The sequence below is a fragment of the Salmo salar genome, chromosome 13 (genome assembly GCF_965601325.2).
Source record: "Salmo salar chromosome 13, fSalSal1, whole genome shotgun sequence".
NCBI classification, from domain to species: Eukaryota; Metazoa; Chordata; class Actinopteri; order Salmoniformes; family Salmonidae; genus Salmo; species Salmo salar.
Genome location: NC_138303.1, coordinates 16,750,586 through 16,769,359, shown reverse-complemented (window position 1 = coordinate 16,769,359; position 18,774 = coordinate 16,750,586). Strand labels below are relative to the sequence as shown.

The 18,774-nt window shown below is 45.7% G+C and overlaps 1 protein-coding gene across 3 annotated transcripts in view; it reads right to left on the bottom strand.

Moving 5' to 3' along the window:
- Nucleotides 1–18,774, bottom strand: part of si:dkey-32e6.6 (extracellular matrix protein 2) — a 35,174-nt gene that overhangs the window by 10,670 nt on the left and 5,730 nt on the right. For 2 of the 3 annotated variants that reach the window (XM_014134597.3, XM_014134598.3), the window contains exons 5-8: nucleotides 13,264–13,379; nucleotides 9,525–9,657; nucleotides 9,104–9,261; nucleotides 8,845–8,984 (exon numbers count right to left, since the gene is read on the bottom strand). In XM_014134597.3, the coding sequence (XP_013990072.3) occupies nucleotides 8,845–8,984; nucleotides 9,104–9,261; nucleotides 9,525–9,657; nucleotides 13,264–13,379 (547 nt within the window). The remainder of the gene's footprint in view (nucleotides 1–8,844; nucleotides 8,985–9,103; nucleotides 9,262–9,524; nucleotides 9,658–13,263; nucleotides 13,380–18,774) is intronic. The other variant, XM_014134599.3, reaches the window with a different exon arrangement.

Genomic DNA, 18,774 nt, shown 5'->3' with positions numbered 1-18,774 from the left:
TGTATGGGGCTTTGGTGACAAACGGATGGCACTGTGATAGACTGCATCTAGTTTGTTGAGTAGAGTGTTGGAGGCTATTTTATAGATGACATCACCGAAGTCGAGGATCGGGAGGATGGTCAGTTTTACGAGGGTATGTTTGGCAGCATGAGTGAAGGATGCTTTGTTGCGATATAGGAAGCCAATTCTAGATTTAATTTTGGATTGGAGATGCTTAATGTGAGTCTAGAAGGAGAGTTTACAGTCTAACCAGACACCCAGGTATTTGTAGTTGTTCACGTATTCTAAGTCAGAGCCGTCCAGAGTAGTGATGCTGGACAGGCGAGCAGGTGCGGGCAGTGATCGATTTGGATAGCATGCATTTAGTTTTACTTGCGTTTTAAGAGCAGTTGGAGGCCACGGAAGGAGAGTTGTATGGCATTGAAGCTCGTCTGGAGGTTAGTTAACACAGTGTCCAAAGAGGGGCCAGAAGTATACAGAATGGTGTCGTCTGCGTAGAGGTGGATCAGAGAATCACCAGAAGCAAGAGCAACATCATTGATGTATACAGAGAAGAGAGTCGGCCCGAGAATTGAACCCTGTGGCACACCCATAGAGACTGCCAGAGGTCCGGACAACAGGCCCTCCTATTTGACAAACTGAACTCTATCAGAGAAGTAGTTGGTAAACCAGGCGAGGCAATCATTTGAGAAACCAAGGCTGTCGAGTCTGCCAATAAGAATGTGGTGATTGACAGAGTCGAAAGCCTTAGCCAGGTCGATGAATACGGCTGCACAGTAATGTCTCTTATCGATGGCAGTTATGATGTCGTTTAGGACCTTGAGCGTGGCTGAGGTGCACCCATGACCAGCTCTGAAACCAGATTGCATAGCGGAGAAGGTACGGTGGGATTCGAAATGGTCGGTAATCGGTTTGTTAACTTGGCTTTCGAAGACCTTAGAATAAACAAAACATGATGCAAGAAACTACTTTACAAAATAAAATGCATTATTATTCCATACCATTATTACAGAGAATCAGACAAATCATGCTACCTTCTGCCTATTGGCTACTTAGCTTATTCAAGCCTGTCTCAAAATACAACACTGCCCCTTTTAAGACAAAAAAAGCTCCTGACTTTCTTTTCAGATGTCTAGAAATGTACACATTGTGTGCTCTTGTAGGAAGCAATAATTTCTCCATTGCTGACTACAAATGATCTATAACTGGGCTACTAACTCACTAACTATTAAAGGATATGAACAAAATGTGCACACGTAGCTACATGCAGCTCTCGCTTTGATCTCAAAACAAGCATATCTACTCACGACCGCTCATGCTGTAAACACAGTCCAGTTCAAAGTAAATGGCACAGATCCACACAGTACCAGTCAAAAGTTTGGACACACCTTCTCATTCCAGGGTTTTCTTTATTTTTACTACTTTCTACAATAATAGCGAAGACATCAAAACTATGAAATAACACATATGGAATCATGTAGTAACCAAAATTGTTGAACAAATCAATATATATTTGAGATTCTTCAAAGTAGCCACTCTTTGCCTTGATGAAAGTTTTGTACATTCTTGCAATTCTCTCAACCAGCTTTATGAGGTAGTCAACTGGAATGCATTTCAATTAACAGGTGTGCTTTGTTAAAAGTTAATTTGTGGAATTTCTTTCCTTCGTAATGCGTTTGAGCCAATCAGTTGTTTTGTGACAAGGTAGGGGTGGTATACAGAAGATACCCCTATTTGGTAATGCTGATGCTCCAGATATTCAACTTGTCTAAAGAAGGCCAGTTGTATTGCTTCTTTAATCAGAACAACCATTTTCAGCTGTGCTAACATAATTTCAAAAGGGTTTTCTAATGATCAATTAGCATTTTAAAATTATAAACTTGGATTAGCTAACACAATGTGCCATTGGAACACAGGAGTGATGGTTGCTGATAATGGGCCTCTGTATGGCTATGTAGATATTCCCCCCAAAAATCTGCCGTTTCCAGCTACAATAGCGATTTACAACATTAACAATGTCTACACTGTATTTCTGATACATTTTATGTTGTTTTAATGGACAATTTTTTTATTGCTTTTCTTTCAAAAACAAAGACATTTCTAAGGGACCCCAAACTTTTGAATGGTAGTGTAGGTCTACTGCAGCTCTGACTGGTTATGATGCACCGGTCTGGGTAAAGTATGGCTGAGTCATGCTGTGTCAATGCAATAGAAGTCTACTCCGATGTGTTCTGTCTACAAAAAAAATGTCTTGCATAATTCGTTTTGCATACTAAGTCTTGCATAGTTCGTTTGGTTTCGGTATGTTGCATTAAAAGTGACTAATATTGCGTTGATTCGATCACAATTGCCACAGTAAAGGGAAACGTTGATGGCGTTAACTAACAGGGAAATCTCGAAAAAGTTGAGTGAAGTTCAAGCTCGTCTTTCTCTCCATGGGGTGATATTTCTTCTGCTGCTGTCCTGGGGGAGCCGCGCTGCAGTCTCGGGGCTACTGCACGCACAAGCACGCGCGTAGCGTAGGGGGAACAATGCACACTAACCAGACTAACCAGGATAACCATACTAACCAGGCCAGCAACACTAACCACACTAACCAGGATAACCATACTAACCAGGATAACCTTACTAACCAGGCCAGCAACACTAACCAGGATAACCACACTAACCAGGATAACCTTACTAACCAGGCCAGCAACACTAACCAGGATAACCATACTAACCAGCATAACCTTACTAACCAGGCCAGCAACACTAACCACACTAAGCAGGATAATAATACTAACCAGGATAACCACACTAACCAGGATAACCTTACTAACCAGGCCAGCAACACTAACCACACTAACCAGGATAACCATACTAACCAGCATAACCTTACTAACCAGGCCAGCAACACTAACCACACTAACCAGGATAATAATACTAATCAGGATAACCTTACTAACCAGGCCAGCAACACTAACCAGGATAACCATACTAACCAGGATAACCTTACTAACCAGACCAGCAACACTAACCACACTAACCAGGATAATAATACTAACCAGGATAACCATACTAACCAGGCCAGCAACACTAACCAGGATAACCACACTAACCAGGCCAGCAACACTAACCACACTAACCAGGATAACCACACTAACCAGGATAACCTTACTAACCAGGCCAGCAACATTAACCACACTAACCAGGATAACCATACTAACCAGGCCAGCAACACTAACCACACTAACCAGGATAACCTTACTAACCAGGCCAGCAACACTAACCACACTAACCAGGCCAGCAACACTAACCAGGATAACCACACTAACCAGGCCAGCAACACTAACCACACTAACCAGGATAACCACACTAACCAGGCCAGCAACACTAACCACACTAACCAGGATAACCACACTAACCAGGCCAGCAACATTAACCAGGATAACCATACTAACCAGGATAACCACACTAACCAGGATAACCTTACTAACCAGGCCAGCAACACTAACCACACTAACCAGGCCAGCAACACTAACCAGGATAACCACACTAACCAGGCCAGCAACACTAACCACACTAACCAGGATAACCACACTAACCAGGCCAGCAACACTAACCACACTAACCAGGATAACCACACTAACCAGGCCAGCAACATTAACCAGGATAACCATACTAACCAGGATAACCACACTAACCAGGATAACCACACTAACCAGGCCAGCAACACTAACCACACTAACCAAGCTAGCCAGGATAACCACATTAGCGACACTAACCACACTAACCAGGTTAGCCAGGTTAGTCAGGACAAGAGGGAACATTGCACACAAACAACACTAACCAAGATAACCAGGCTAGCCAGGATAACCACACTAACCAGGCTAGCCAGGATAGCCACACTAACCAGGATAACCACAGTATCTAGCCACTAACTGTGATGAGAAGGATTTCATTAAAAACAGGAAGCATCATCAGGATGTGCCAGGGATTATCACATCCCTATTCAATTAAACGCTGAAACCAGATAGCCATTACTAATCAAAAACATCCAAGCAAATGTGTTGTCATCGCAAAACTTGATAATAACTTACATAAACACACAATCACACAAACAAACATACTGTACACAATGTAAAACACAGTGGCCAAAACACACACTCTCACAGAATGAGTTATGTTATGTGAAGACAGCAAGCCTTCGGGGATAACCATGGCTCACCTTTTAGTAGGTGTACAATATGTAACATATACACACACACACACACACACACACACACACACACACACACACACACACACACACACACACACACACACACACACACACACACACACACACACACACACGAGTGGATGGATTCCTCTGATCAGCACTCTTATTATTGGAACCAGACTCTTCGTCCAACCTGGCTCAGCCTACGGCTATGATAACTGCTAAGAGCTTCTATAGCCTCAGTAACGTCTGTAACTGTAGTTTATGGAGGTATTTAAGGGGGTAGGTGGTGAGGATATATTGTATTTATTTGTATGTATTAGGGATTCCCATGAGCTGCTGCCAATCTTCCTGGGGTCCAAACACATTAAGGCACTTACATTACACATAAAACACAAGATACAATAGTACATCATAGAACGTTAAACATTAGAGATTGCAGGGTTATTTAGATGGTTGGTGATTTAGACTGACAGGTTCCAAAGGAGAGAGAAATATTAAAGTCTGTGTGTTTGTGTGTGTGCACATGCGTTAAGATGAAAGTGAGCAGAGGGAGTTGTGCCCTAGAGGAGGAATGGCTAATTTCACAGCAACAGGATTTATGCCTGGATAATAGTACGTTACTGCAGGGGCCCGGTTACATTACACACCTACTGTATATGCACACAGGCAAACTTAGGAGCTGTGTGTCACATACACACAGAGAAAACACAAATAAATAATGGTAGTGGATGGTAGTTATAATGGAGGTGTTAGGAGAGACACAGAGAGAGAAACAGAGGGAGAGAGAGAGTGAAAGACAGATACAGATGAAAGGAAGAGAGAGAAAAAGAAAGAGAGAGAGCGAGAACGGGAAAGAGAAAGAAAGAGGGAAAGAGAAATAGAGAGAGAAAGAAAGTCAAAAATAATGTGTTGCAAAAAAGGCGCAGTCGCCAGGACCAGAAATACAAATTCCATCTAGACACCGTTGCACTAGAGCACACAAAAAACTATACATACCTCAGTCTAAACATCAGCGCCACAGGTAACTTCCACAAAGCTGTGAATGAGATGAGAGACAAGGCAAAAAGGGCCTTCTATGCCATCAAAAGGAACATCAAATTCGACATACCAATTAGGATATGGCAAAAAATACTTGAATCAGATATAGAACCCATTGCCCTTTATGGTTGTGAGGTCTGGGGTCTGCTCACCAACCAGGAATTCACAAAATGGGACAAACACCAAATTGAGACTCTGCATGCAGAAATCTGTAAAAATATCCTCTCTGTACAATGTAAAACAACAAATAATGGATGCAGAGCAGAATTACGCCGATACGGGCTAATTACCAAAATCCAGAAAAAAGCCGTTAAATTCTACAACCACCTAAAAGGAAGCGATTCCCAAACCTTCCATAACAAAGCCATCACCTACAGAGACATGAACCTGGAGAAGTGTCCCCTAAGCAAGCTGGTCCTGGGGCTCTGTTCACAAACACATACAGACCCCACAGAGCCCCAGGACAGCAACACAATTAGACCCAACCAAATCATGAGAAAACAAAAAGATACACAAAAAAAAATTACATTGGACACATTGGGGAAAAAATACAAAAAAACAGAGCAAACTAGAATGCTATTTGGCCCTAAACAGAGAGTACACAGAGGCAGAATACCTGACCACTGTGACTGACCCAAACTTAAGGAAAACTTTGACTATGTACAGACTCAGTGAGCATAGCTTTGCTATTGAGAAAGGCCGCCGTAGGCAGACCTGGCTCTCAAAAGAAGACAGGCTATGTGCACACTGCCCACAAAATGAGGTGGAAACTGAGTTGCACTTCGTAACCTCCTGCCAAATGTATGACCATATTAGAGACACATATTTCCCTCAGAATACACAGATCCACAAAAAAAATGAAAATACCACAGTGTGCCATCACAGCAGCAAGATTTGTGACCTGTTGCCACAATAAAAGGGAAACCAGTGAAGAACAAACACCATTGTAAATACAACCCATATTTATGTTAATTTATTTTCCATTTTGTACTTTAACTATTCGCACATCGTTACAACACTGTATTTGCACAACATGAGACTTGTAATGTCTTTACTCTTTTGGAACTTCTGTGAGTGTAATGTTTGCTGTTAATTTAGATTTTTTATCTCACTTTTGTTTATTATCAACTGCATTTGCTTTGGCAATGTTAACAGTTGCTTCCTTGAATTGAATTAAATTGGGAGAGATGTAGAGCGAGACTTAGAGCAAGACAGAGACATGGAGAGAGACAGAGACATGGAGAGAGACAGATACATGGAGAGGGACAGAGACATGGAGAGGGACAGAGACATGGAGAGAGACAGATACATGGAGAGGGACAGAGACATGGAGAGGGACAGAGACATGGAGAGGGACAGATACATGGAGAGGGACAGAGACATGGAGAGGGACAGAGACATGGAGAGGGACAGAGACATGGAGAGGGACAGAGACATGGAGAGAAACAGAGACATGGAGAGAGACAGAGACATGGAGAGGGACAGAGACATGGAGAGGGACAGAGACATGGAGAGAGACAGAGACATGGAGAGAGACAGAGACATGGAGAGGGACAGAGACATGGAGAGGGACAGAGACATGGAGAGGGACAGAGACATGGAGAGAAACAGAGACATGGAGAGAAACAGAGACATGGAGAGAGACAGAGAGACAGAAAGGAAGAGAGAAGAGAAAGAGAGAGGAAGAGTGAAACAAAAGACAGACTGAGACCCAGACAGAGGTGAAAGAACTGTGGTGAATGAAAGAGAAGCTTTAATACAGAAATACTCTTCTTTATCCACTAAGCTCAGGAGGGGAAATTAGAAAAAGATTGCCAAGAAAAGTAATATTTTACACACATACACGCACGCACACAAACACACAAACACACACACAATGGCACACATGCACATGCACATACACACACAAACACATCCCCTGACAGACACAAAGCTCAGTTTATGTGGGAGAACAGAACGACCTAAAGCCCAGGCAGTCTCAGGAGCAAATCAGGGTTGGGGTCAATTCCATTTCAATTCAATTCAGGAAGTACACGGAAATTCCAATTCCAATTATTTTCAATAAGAAACATTTGGAATTGGAATTTGGTTTACTTTCTGAATTTAAATGGAATTGACCCCAACCCTGGCACAAACTCATATACACAACCCTCACCTCTGACCCCCAGACTTGGGTGAAATACTGACTCCACTCAATGAAAACATTGTGGAGCAAAGTGGGAAAATCAGTCTCCAAGCATTCTGTCAGTATGGATTACATTACAAGGTGTGAGAAAAGTCGTCTTCCTTAGGATATTGTGCACTAATTATCGCCAGACACACAAGTCTCTCCCTCTCTCAACAGAGCCCTGCTTGCCACACTAATGCGAGTTGTATTAGTCGGGCCTGGCCTTCATTTACATTCATAAACCTGTCAGATGGCCAGAACTCTAACCATGTATCTAACCTCTGATCCCTACTAACCCCTACCTACAGTAGGTGCCCTACCCAATTAACCCCTGACCTTATTAACCCATGCGCCCTCACGCTACAGACAGTCAATAGGCATCCAGGAAGTGCCTGATAGGTTTATCTGTTTTACATTACGGGTACTTTGGCAACACTTATGCAAACACACAGTTTCTCTCTGCCTTTCTTCATCCTCCTCCCTTCTGCTCTCTTCATCCTCCTCCCTTCTGTTCTCTTCTCATCCATTTTCTTGCTGCCTTTTTCCTTTCTACCTTCTTTTCCTCAACACCACTCTCACACACCCTTTCTTTCTCTCTCTCCTCTCTGTGTATATTTTTTGTCCCGAAGCTCTTGCTGTGGTTCGCAAGGATCCCACGGAGCAAGGGATAAACCCACTGGAATTCACTATATTTAAACAAGACACACACACACACACACACACACACACACAAAACACCCTTTCCTTCCTCCTTCCCTTCATCACATATTTGTTCTCCTGAGTACACAGGGTCAGTTGTCACAGTCTATCGGACTCACGTGTGTGTGTGTGTGTGTGTGTGTGTGTGTGTGTGTGTGTGTGTGTGTGTGTGTGTGTGTGTGTGTGTGTGTGTGTGTGTGTGTGTGTGTGTGTGTGTGTGTGTGTGTGTGTGTGTGTGTGTGTGTGTGTGTGTGTGTGTGTGTGTGTGTGTGTGTGTGTGTGGCTGTCAAGATAATAATGACAGGTTTGAACCCTGTGTACTGTATACATGCTTATCTGACTAAACAGCAGGAATTCACACACATACACACACACACACACGTGTGTGTGTACATCAGCACAAGCAGGAGAGTAATGATTTTACATCAAACAGAACGAATCAGGAAAATCTGAGGTGCTGATTCTCAAGCACAGTACACCCTCCGGGGGGTGATGTAGGTACTACAAGCCATTCTATAACAAATGGTGTTTGTTTCATTAATCAATTGTTGATATAGTCCCAAAGTGTTTTGCATGTCAGCAATCAAGTTTAAGATATATAACTTTTAAAATTCTGAAATAAAGCCGGTATTATGCTTTTCATGTCATATGATCTGGCATTAATTCATTTTTGGATAGGTGGGTGAATGGATTGATTGATTCTTTTCTTAATGAATTTCTTAATTGAACTCACGTTAGTTTGACCCAGGCCCGGTTTGAGATGCTGCCCTCATGCAGCAGGTTGTGACTAAGGTCTAAAACTCTCAGTTTGGCCAATTCACTCAGAACCCCCTCTGGTACCTCCTGTAACTGGTTATCACGCATCCTCAGCTCCTACGCACACACACACACACACACACACACACACACACACAGATATTTAGACACACATAATATAGAAACACACAAGAATGTATTGTAAGAATGTTCTGGATGGTGATGAGGAGACTGACCTGTAGGGAGCGGGGCAGGCCGAGGGGGAGGGAGCGGAACCTGTTCGTGTCCAAGCGCAGGTACTGGACCCTCCTCAGCGGCTTGAAGGTCAAAGGGGACATGTTGCCGTCATGGAAAAGGTTCTCCTCTAGCTCCAGAGACAACAGATGGAACAGACCTGGGGGACGCACACAAAAACAAACACACACACACACACACACACACACACACACACACACACACACACACACACACACACACACACACACACACAAAGACAGATAAACACAAACAAACACACACACAGACATACACACACAAACACACGCACACAGACATACACACATACACAAAGTGATACTTATGACTGTCACAAAGAAGTGTGTGTGTGTGTTATATATGGGGGATTAAATCAACCTTCGACCTCTCTCAAACACACACCTTTGAAGCTGTAGGGGGTGAGTCTGGTGATCTTGTTGTCATTCATCTTGAGCTCCTCCAGTGACGGTGGCAGCAGTGGGATCCGTGTCAGCTGGTTATCATCTAGGTTAAGCCTCCTCAGCCGGGTCAGATTCTACCAGGGAGTACAGAAAAAGAAGAGGAGAAAAAACGGTTTCGATTACTGTTAAAAATGGTCATTTTCTGGAAATCTAGCTTGACCCTGATCTTTATTTAGCGCATGTATTGGTCTGGTCTGGTTGATCTGTACCCAGTGAAAGCAGTGAGCTGTGTCACTCTCCCAGTAACTCTGCCCTGTTCCTCCCGCCTCTGTCATTACTGGATGAACGGATATCATGAAATCATTCATTCTTAAAATAATCTCTTCATCTCAATCCCATTGGCTGTAGTCATGTACTATATTTCACTTCAACATGTGTACACACACACACACACACACACACACTTAGCTGATCTCTTACAGTTTTTGACAATTGCTTACGCAATTTCTGAAACTATGGCTCCTTTTCTCTAGACTCTACACACAACCCCAAAACACACACACCTGCAAAACATCACACATCTCTTGCAAAACCAAACACTTACCAAAATGGTGTTTTTGCATCAAAACTCTACACACAAACCAAATGATTAGCACTTATACATGCCAACTACACACGGATGTGACAAATGTAAAACATTACTCTTGTCTTTTGCATGTTCAGTGTGCAGTGGAGTCCACAACAGTTTGTCATATCACTTACACGTACATGTATGTGCACAAATATATACAGTATGTATGCATATTCAGTATATATTTACGCTATAAACAGACATGCAAGGTGGGGGGGGGGGGGGGGAAATATTTTCTTTCTCAAAACATTGTATTTTCATCCATATTTCGGGATGAACAGTAACAGACAAAACAAATACAGTAGAAGATAAACAAATAGGTGCATCCTGTCTCCTATTTGGGTCTGGCCACAGCACCTCAACATCACAAGTGATCTCTCTGGCTAAACAGCGGGGGAAGTAGAGTCTGGAGTGGCATATCCAGCCCTGGCATGTCCCCTCATCTGTCACCACAGGCCTCCTCCATCGCCTGGAGAAGGGGTATGCGTTGGTGAGGTTGCCGATCACATACCTTCCAACGCCACGCTAAAAATAACTCTTCTATTGGGTTTAGAAATGGAGAATATGGTGGCAGGTTGAGCGTCAAAGCTTGTGGATGGTCAATTAACCAATTGCGGACCTGAGCAGCCCGGTGGAAACTTACGTTGTCCCAGATGACAACAAATCTGGACTACTCTGGCCCATTCCTCTGGTCATTGGGAATGAGGATATTATGCAGGGTGTCAAGGAAGGTGATAATGTGGGCAGTATTGTCAGGACCAAGAGTGGCAAGATGATCAAGGACACTGTTCTGACTAATGGCTGCACACATTGTGATGTTGCCGCGACGCTGTCCAGGGACATTGGCGATGGCGCAGTGTTTCTTCCCCTGCAGTTTGAGGTTTCTTCCCCTGCATCTTGTTTTGGCTACGTTAAAGCCGACCTCATCAATGTAGACTAAATCATGATGCTCTGCAGCAGTATCTAGTTCCATAACTCTCTGAAACAGACAAGACAAAACATTATTGTATGACAGTATGAATAGACATAGAGCAGTCAATATGCAGCACAATACACTGGAATACAGCACCAATGACAGGATAGTATAGCTTACTTGTACGTATTCATAGCGCAGTTGTTTCACTCTGTCAGAATTTCTCTCAAATGGTACTCTGTAGAGCTGCTTCATATGACTGATGGCGTTTCAGGAGACGGCCCATTGAGGATAAACTAACCCTATTTATGTTACTGAATGTTGTGTTGTCAGTGATAATGTGTTGTCAGTGATAATGTGTTGTCAGTGATAATGTGGTGTCAGTGATAATGTGTGTGAAATGACCATATTCACTATGTGTTGTTCCTGCTCTGAACAGCCGGTTTCTTCCTCCATTGAAGGATCGTCTAGCAATTCTGCAAAAACATGATGTGAATGGTTAGGGTGCAAGATTTATTTCGGTATGAAATGAAATGTTACTGTAGTGCATGTGCTGCAAGTGCTGCAAGTACAGTAACATGGTATAGAGGGTAGGTTTACTTGCCTGTTCTCATTTCAAAATGTCCGGATGATACTAGCTGCAGTGTAGTAGCTCAAGTTAGGCTGGACCCTCTGCCCAGCCTCCCTGAAACTCAAACCATGGTTGACCACATGATCAACCAAAGTGGCCCGGATCTCATCTGTGATTGTTTTCCTTCCTCCTCTTCCTTGTCCCACTCCTCGTCCTCTTCCCCCTCCTCATCCTTGTCTTCCTCCTCTTCCTCCGCCTCCTCGTTGTCGTCCTCCGTGTCCTCCTCCTCGTTGTCCTCCTCCGTGTCCTCCTCCTCTTCCTCCGCCTCCTCGTTGTCGTCCTCCGTGTCCTCCTCCTCGTTGTCCTCCTCCGTGTCCTCCTCCTCTTCCTCCACCTCCTCATTGTCCTCCTCCGTGTCCTCCTCCTCCGTGTCCTCCTCCTTGTCCTCCTCCTCTTCCTCCACCTCCTCGTTGTCCTCCTCCGTGTCCCCCTCCTCTTCCTCCACCTCCTCGTTGTCCTCCTCCTCGTCCTTGTCGTTGTCCTCGTTCTCGTCCCCCTCTTACCCTCACTCCTCTAACTCTCCAATATTGGCCTCCATTGTTGTCCAAACCAAGAACCTAACCTGAAGCCTATTTATAGTGCTCAAGCTCTGATTTCTTAGTGAAGAAATGAGCTATAAGTGTTTTCACATGTGAGCACTGGGTGTAGGTAATCGGTAAATGAGTGTGACATTTTGAATGGCAGTGTTTTCCAAACGAAACACAAGACCTGTTAGTTTTGAATGATGTGTCTAATGTAAATAACTGTGTTTTAGTGTTTTGCGATAAGTGTGTTTTACAGACAGTTTTGCAGACTTGGTATGAAGATAACGTACATGAGTTAATGGTTTCACTGAGAGTGCCTCAAGTACCAGTTTTAAGTGTGTAAGAGATTGTGAAAAGCTGTAAGAGGAGCCAATACACCAGAGTGTGCTCCTGCTGTAGTCTGTCAGCCAGTTACCAGCTGCTATTATAGAGTATACTGACTCAGTTACTGTCAGCCAGATACCAGCTGCTATTATAGAGTATACTGACTCAGTTACTGTCAACCAGTTAACAGCTGCTATTATAGAGTATACTGACTCAGCTACTGTCAGCCAGTTATCAGCTGCTATTATAGAGTATACTGACTCAGTTACTGTCAGCCAGTTACCAGCTGCTATTATAGAGTATACTGACTCAGCTACTGTCAGCCAGTTACCAGCTGCTATTATAGAGTATACTGACTCAGTTACTGTCAGCCAGTTATCAGCTGCTATTATGGAGTATACTGACTCAGTTACTGTCAGCCAGTTATCAGCTGCTATTATAGAGTATACTGACTCAGTTACTGTCAGCCAGTTATCCGCTGCTATTATAGAGTATACTGACTGAGTTACTGTCAGCCAGATACCAGCTGCTATTATAGAGTATACTGACTCAGTTACTGTCAGCCAGTCACCAGCTACTATTATAGGAATGTGCTGACTCATGCAGGACTGCCCTGGTCATTTAGCAGATGCATCTAGAGATCTCAAACCCCCAACCCTTACTCTCCAGCAGGTCTTTCAAACAACATGGTAGGGGTGGAAACCTGGTGAGACTTACAGAGAAGAGGTGGTGGCTGAGTGAGTCGTCATCCAGTCGGTTTTTGCTCAGATCTATACTCTCCAGGTTGGGAAGACCAGAGAAACCCCGCGAGGCAATAAGACTGATGTTGTTCTCTGTCAGACACACATATAGAGGTAAAATCACACTAACATTTACAATAATATACTCACTAATATATACACTAATATACACACTGACATATACACTCTAATATATACACTGACATATACAGTAATATACACACTAATATATACACTAATATACACACTGACATATACACAGTGACATATACACCAATATGCACACTAATATACACACTGACATATACATTAATATACTCACTAATATATACACTAATATACAGTTGAAGTCGGAAGTTTAAATACACCTTAGCCAAACTCATTTTTTCACAATTCCTCACATTTAATCCTAGCAAAAATTCCCTGTCTTAGGTCAGTTAGGATCACCACTTTATTTTAAGAATGTGAAATGTCAGAATTATTTATTTATTTAATTTTTTATATCACCTTTATTTAACCAGGTAGGCCAGTTGAGAACAAGTTCTCATTTACAACTGCGACTTGGCCAAGATAAAGCAAAGCAGTGCGACACAAACAACAACACAGAGTTACACATGGAATAAACAAGCGTACAGTCAATAACACAATAGAAAAAAAAGAAAGTCTACATACAGTGTGTGCAAATGGCGTGAGGAGGTAAGGCAATAAATAGGCCATAGTAGGAAGTAATTACAATTTAGCAAATTAACACTGCAGTGATAGATGTGCAGATGATGATGTGCAAGTAGAAATACTGGTGTGCAAAAGAGCAGAAAAGTAAATAAAACAATGTGGGGATGAGGTAAGTAGATTGGATGGGCTATTTACAGATGGGCTATGTACAGCTGCAGCGATCGGTTAGCTTCTCGGATAGCTGATGTTTAAAGTTAGTGAGGGAAATATAAGTCTCCAGCTTCAGCAATATTTTTTTATTTATTTTATAATTCGTTCCAATCATTGGCAGCAGAGAACTGGAAGGAAAGGCGGCCAAAGAGGTGTTGGCTTTGGGGATGACCAGTGAGATATACCTGCTGGAGCGCGTACTATTGGTGAGTGTTGTTATCGTGACCAGTGAGCTGAGATAAGGCGGCGCTTTACCTTTTAAAAATAGTAGAGTGAATGATTTATTTCAGGTTTTATTTCTTTCATCACATTCCCAGTGGGTCAGAAGTTTACATACACTCAAATAGTATTTGGTAGCATTGCCTTTAAATTGTTTAACTTGGGTCAAACTTTTTGGGTAGCATTACACAACCTTCCCACAATAAAATGGGTGAATTTGGCCCATTGCTCCTGACAGAGCTGGTGTAACTGAGTCAGGTTTGTAGTCCTCCTTGCTCGCACACACTTTTTCAGTTCTGCCCACAAGTTTTATATAGGATTGAGGTCAGGGCTTTGTGATAGCCACTCCCATATCTTGACTTTGTTGTCCTTAAGCCATTTTGCCACAACTTTGGAAGTACAGTGAGAGAAAAAAGTATTTGATCCCCTGCTGATTTTGTACGTTTGCCCACTGACAAAGAAATGATCAGTCTATAATTTTAATGGTAGGTTTATTTGAACAGTGAGAGACAGAATAACAACCCAAAAAATCCAGAAAAACGCATGTCAAAAATGTTCTAAAATGATTTGTGTTGTGTATTTAACCTTCTGTTCCCCCCCATGTCCTTGTGTGGAATTGTTTGTTTGTAAGTGCTGGTGCACGATGTTACTGGTGCGTGTCGGGTTTTGTACCCATGTAGGTTCATTTTTTTATTGCCGTTGGTTTTGAAATTAAACTGCTCCGGCTATTACTTATTTCTGCTCTCCTGCGTCTGACTTCACTGCCACCAGTTCCGCAACCCTTATAGAATTCCACACCACCCATATGGAGTCAGCAGGAGCAGGTGCCCCTGGTATAGGGGTCGAGGAGCGCGTCCTGGAGCAAGAGGCGATGATCCACCATCTCGGCGCCGCCATGGACCGCGTTGTCCAAACCATGGACCACTGGGAGAGACAGGGAGTTCCTCCAGCGCCTCTCCCAGCACAACAGGGGTCTCCACTACTCACTCCCCCTGCACCCAGTTCCAATGGGATTCGCCACTGGAACTGCAGTTGGAGTTATACCTGGCAGTTATACCTGCAGCTGCAGTTGGAGTTATACCTGGCAACCTTCCACCCGGCTCCTTCGGGCCGTGAGAGGGTGTCCGCCCTCATCTCCTGCCTCTCGGGGAAAGCCCTGGAGTGGGCCAACGCCGTGTGGGTGGAAGGAGATGCGGTGCTGGACCACTTTGAGGAGTTCACCCGTCGTTTCCGGGCGGTCTTTGACCACCCGCCTGAGGGCAGAGCGGCGGGAGAACGTCTTTTCCACCTACGGCAGGGGACGAGGAGTGTACAGGAGTTTGCTTTGGACTTTCGGACCCTGGCCTCCGGAGCGGGATGGAACGACAGGGCCCTGATTGATCACTATCACTGCAGTTTGCGCGAGGACGTCCGTCGAGAGTTGGCCTGCAGGGACACCACCCTCACCTTCAACCAGCTGGTGGACCTGTCCATTCGGCTGGATAACCTGCTGGCTACCCGCGGACGTCCAGATTGGGGTCTGTTGGTTCCATCCCCCAACACCACCGCTCTGATGCCCATGGAGTTGGGAGGTGCTGCGCTCAGGGAGACCGGAGGAGGTTCCGTCTCGTGCACCATCTGTGGCCGCAAGAGGTCACACTGCCAGTTGGTGCCGGGTTGGTTCCTCTAGGGGTCGAAGCAGCAGGCAGGGCACTCTGGCGTCACCCCAGGTGAGAAGGCACCATTCTCACCCAGAGCCCTCTGTTGCACACATGTTTTTGTTTGTCACTTTTCCTGAGTTTTGCCCGCATTCCCAGCATAAGGTGTTCGTTGATTCGGGCGCGGCTGGGAATTTTATTGACAGATCATTTGCCCATAGTTTAGGGATCCCCATCGTTCCTGTGGCTATGCCCTACCCAGTTTACACCTTAGATAGTCGACCCTTAGGGTCAGGGTTGATTAGGGAGGCCACCGCTCCTCTGGGCATGGTGACGCAGGGGGGTCACACGGAGAGAATCAGTCTCTTTCTCATTGACTCTCCTGCGTTTCCCGTGGTGCTAGGCCTACCCTGGTTAGCTTGTCATGACCCCACTGTTTCATGGCAACGGAGGGCTCTCACGGGGTGGTTGCGAGAATGCTCGGGGAGGTGTTTTAGGGGTTTCCGTAGGTGCTTCTACGGTGGAAAGTCCAGACCAGGTCTCCACCGTGCGCATTCCCCCCGAATATGGCGATTTAGCTCTCCCCTTCTCCAAAAAGAAGGCGACTCAATTACCACCCCATCGATGAGGGGATTGTGCGATAAATCTCCTGGTAGAAGCTGCACTTCCCAGGAGTCAGCCTTCCCTGTGGCTCAGTTGGTAGAGCATGGTGTTTGCAACCCCAGCATGGTGTGTGCAACGCCAGGGTTGTGGGTTTGATTTCCACGGAGGGGCCAGTACAAAAAAATGCATGAAATGAAATGAAATGTATGCCTTCACTACTGTAAGTCGCTCTGGATAAGAGCGTCTGCTAAATGACAAAAATGTTTTTAAAAAAATGTATCCTCTGTCACAGGCGGAGATGGTGGCTATGGAAACATATGTCTCCGAATCCCTGCGTCAGGGGTACATTCGGTCCTCCACATCCCCCGCCTCCTCGAGTTACTTTTTTGTGAAGAAGAAGGAGGGAGGTCTGTGCCCGTGTATTGACTATCGAGGCATTAATCAGATAACTATGAGGTACAGTTACCCGCTACCTCTTATCGCCACGGTCGGCTGAGGCAGACAGGGCCTTTGGTCACCTTGGTTTACCTCGGCTCCCGTGCTGGCCCATCCGGATCCCTCTTTGGCATTCATAGTGGAGGTGGACGCGTCCGAGGCTGGGATAGGAGCCGTGCTCTCTCAGCGCTCCGGTACGCCACCGAAGCTCCGCCCCTGTGCCTTCTTCTTGAGAAAGCTCAGCCCGGCGGAGCGAAACTATGACGTGGGGAACCGGGAGCTGTTGGCTGTCGTCAAGGCTTTGAAGGCGTGGAGACATTGGCTTGAGGGGGCTAAACACCCTTTTCTCCTGACCACCGCAATCTGGAGTACATCCGGGCGGTGAGGAGACTGAACCCTCACCAGGCAAGGTGGCCATGTTTTTCATCGTTTTGTTTTCACCCTCCTGCCTGGTGGCACCGGTAGTGTGCGAGCTGGACGCGGACATTGAGCAGGTGTTGCGTGCAGAGCCTGCTCCCCTCCAGTGTCCCGCTGGGCATCTGTACATTCTGTCTGCTGTCCGTGACCGGCTGATCTATTGGGCCCACACATCACCCTCCTCTGGTCATCCAGGCATCGGTCGGACGGTGCACTGTCTGAGTGGGAAGTACTGGTGGCCCACTTTTGGCCTCCTGTTCGGTGTGCACCCGGTGTAAGGCTCCTAGGCACCTGCCCAGAGGTAAGCTACACCCCTTACCCGTTCCACAGCGGCCATGGTCACATCTGTCGATCGATTTCCTGACCGATCTCCACCCATCACAGGGAAACACCACGATCCTGGTCGTTGTGGATCGTTTCTCTAAGTCCTGCTGTCTCCTCCCGCTGCCGGTCTCCCTACGGCCCTACAGACTGCGGAGGCCTTGTTTACACATGTCTTCCGGCACTCGGGGTGCCTGAGGAGATAGTGTCTGATCGGGGTCCCCAGTTCACTTCGAGGGTCTGGAGAGCGTTCATGGAACATCTGGGGGTCTCGATCCGCCTTACCTCAGGTTTTCACCCCAAGAGTAACGGGCAGATGGAGAGAGTAAACCAGGACGTGGTTAGGTTTCTGAGGTCTTATTACCAGGACCGTCCGGGGGAGTGGGCAGCGTTTGTGCCCTGGGCAGAGATGGCCCAGAACTCGCTTCGCCACTCCTCCACTAACCTCTCCCCCTTCCAGTGCGTACTGGGGTATCAGCCGGTTCTGGCTCCTTGGCATCAGAGTCAGACCGAGGCTCCTGCGGTGGATGACTGGTTCCGGCGCGCGAAGGAAACATGGGACGCTGCCCATGTTTACCTTCAGCGTGCCGTGCTAAGCCAGAAAGCCAGTGCAGACCGTCATCGCAGTGAGGCCCCGGTGTTCGCACCGGAGGACCGGGTCTGGCTCTCGACCCAAAACCTGCCCCTCCGCCTGCCCTGCTGAAAGCTGGGTCCGCGGTTTGTGGGGCCGTTTAAAGTCCTGAGGAGACTGAACGAGGTGAGTTACAGGTTACAACTTCCCCCCGATTACCGTATTAACCCCTTGTTCCATGTGTCTCTCCTCAGGCCATTGGTGGCTGGCCCACTCCAGGAGTCTGAGGTGCGGGAGGTTCCTCCGCCCCCTCTGGACATCGAGGGGGCCCCGGCGTACTCCGTTCGATCCATACTGGATTCGAGACGTCGGCCGAGGGGCCTTCAGTACCTCATGGACTGGG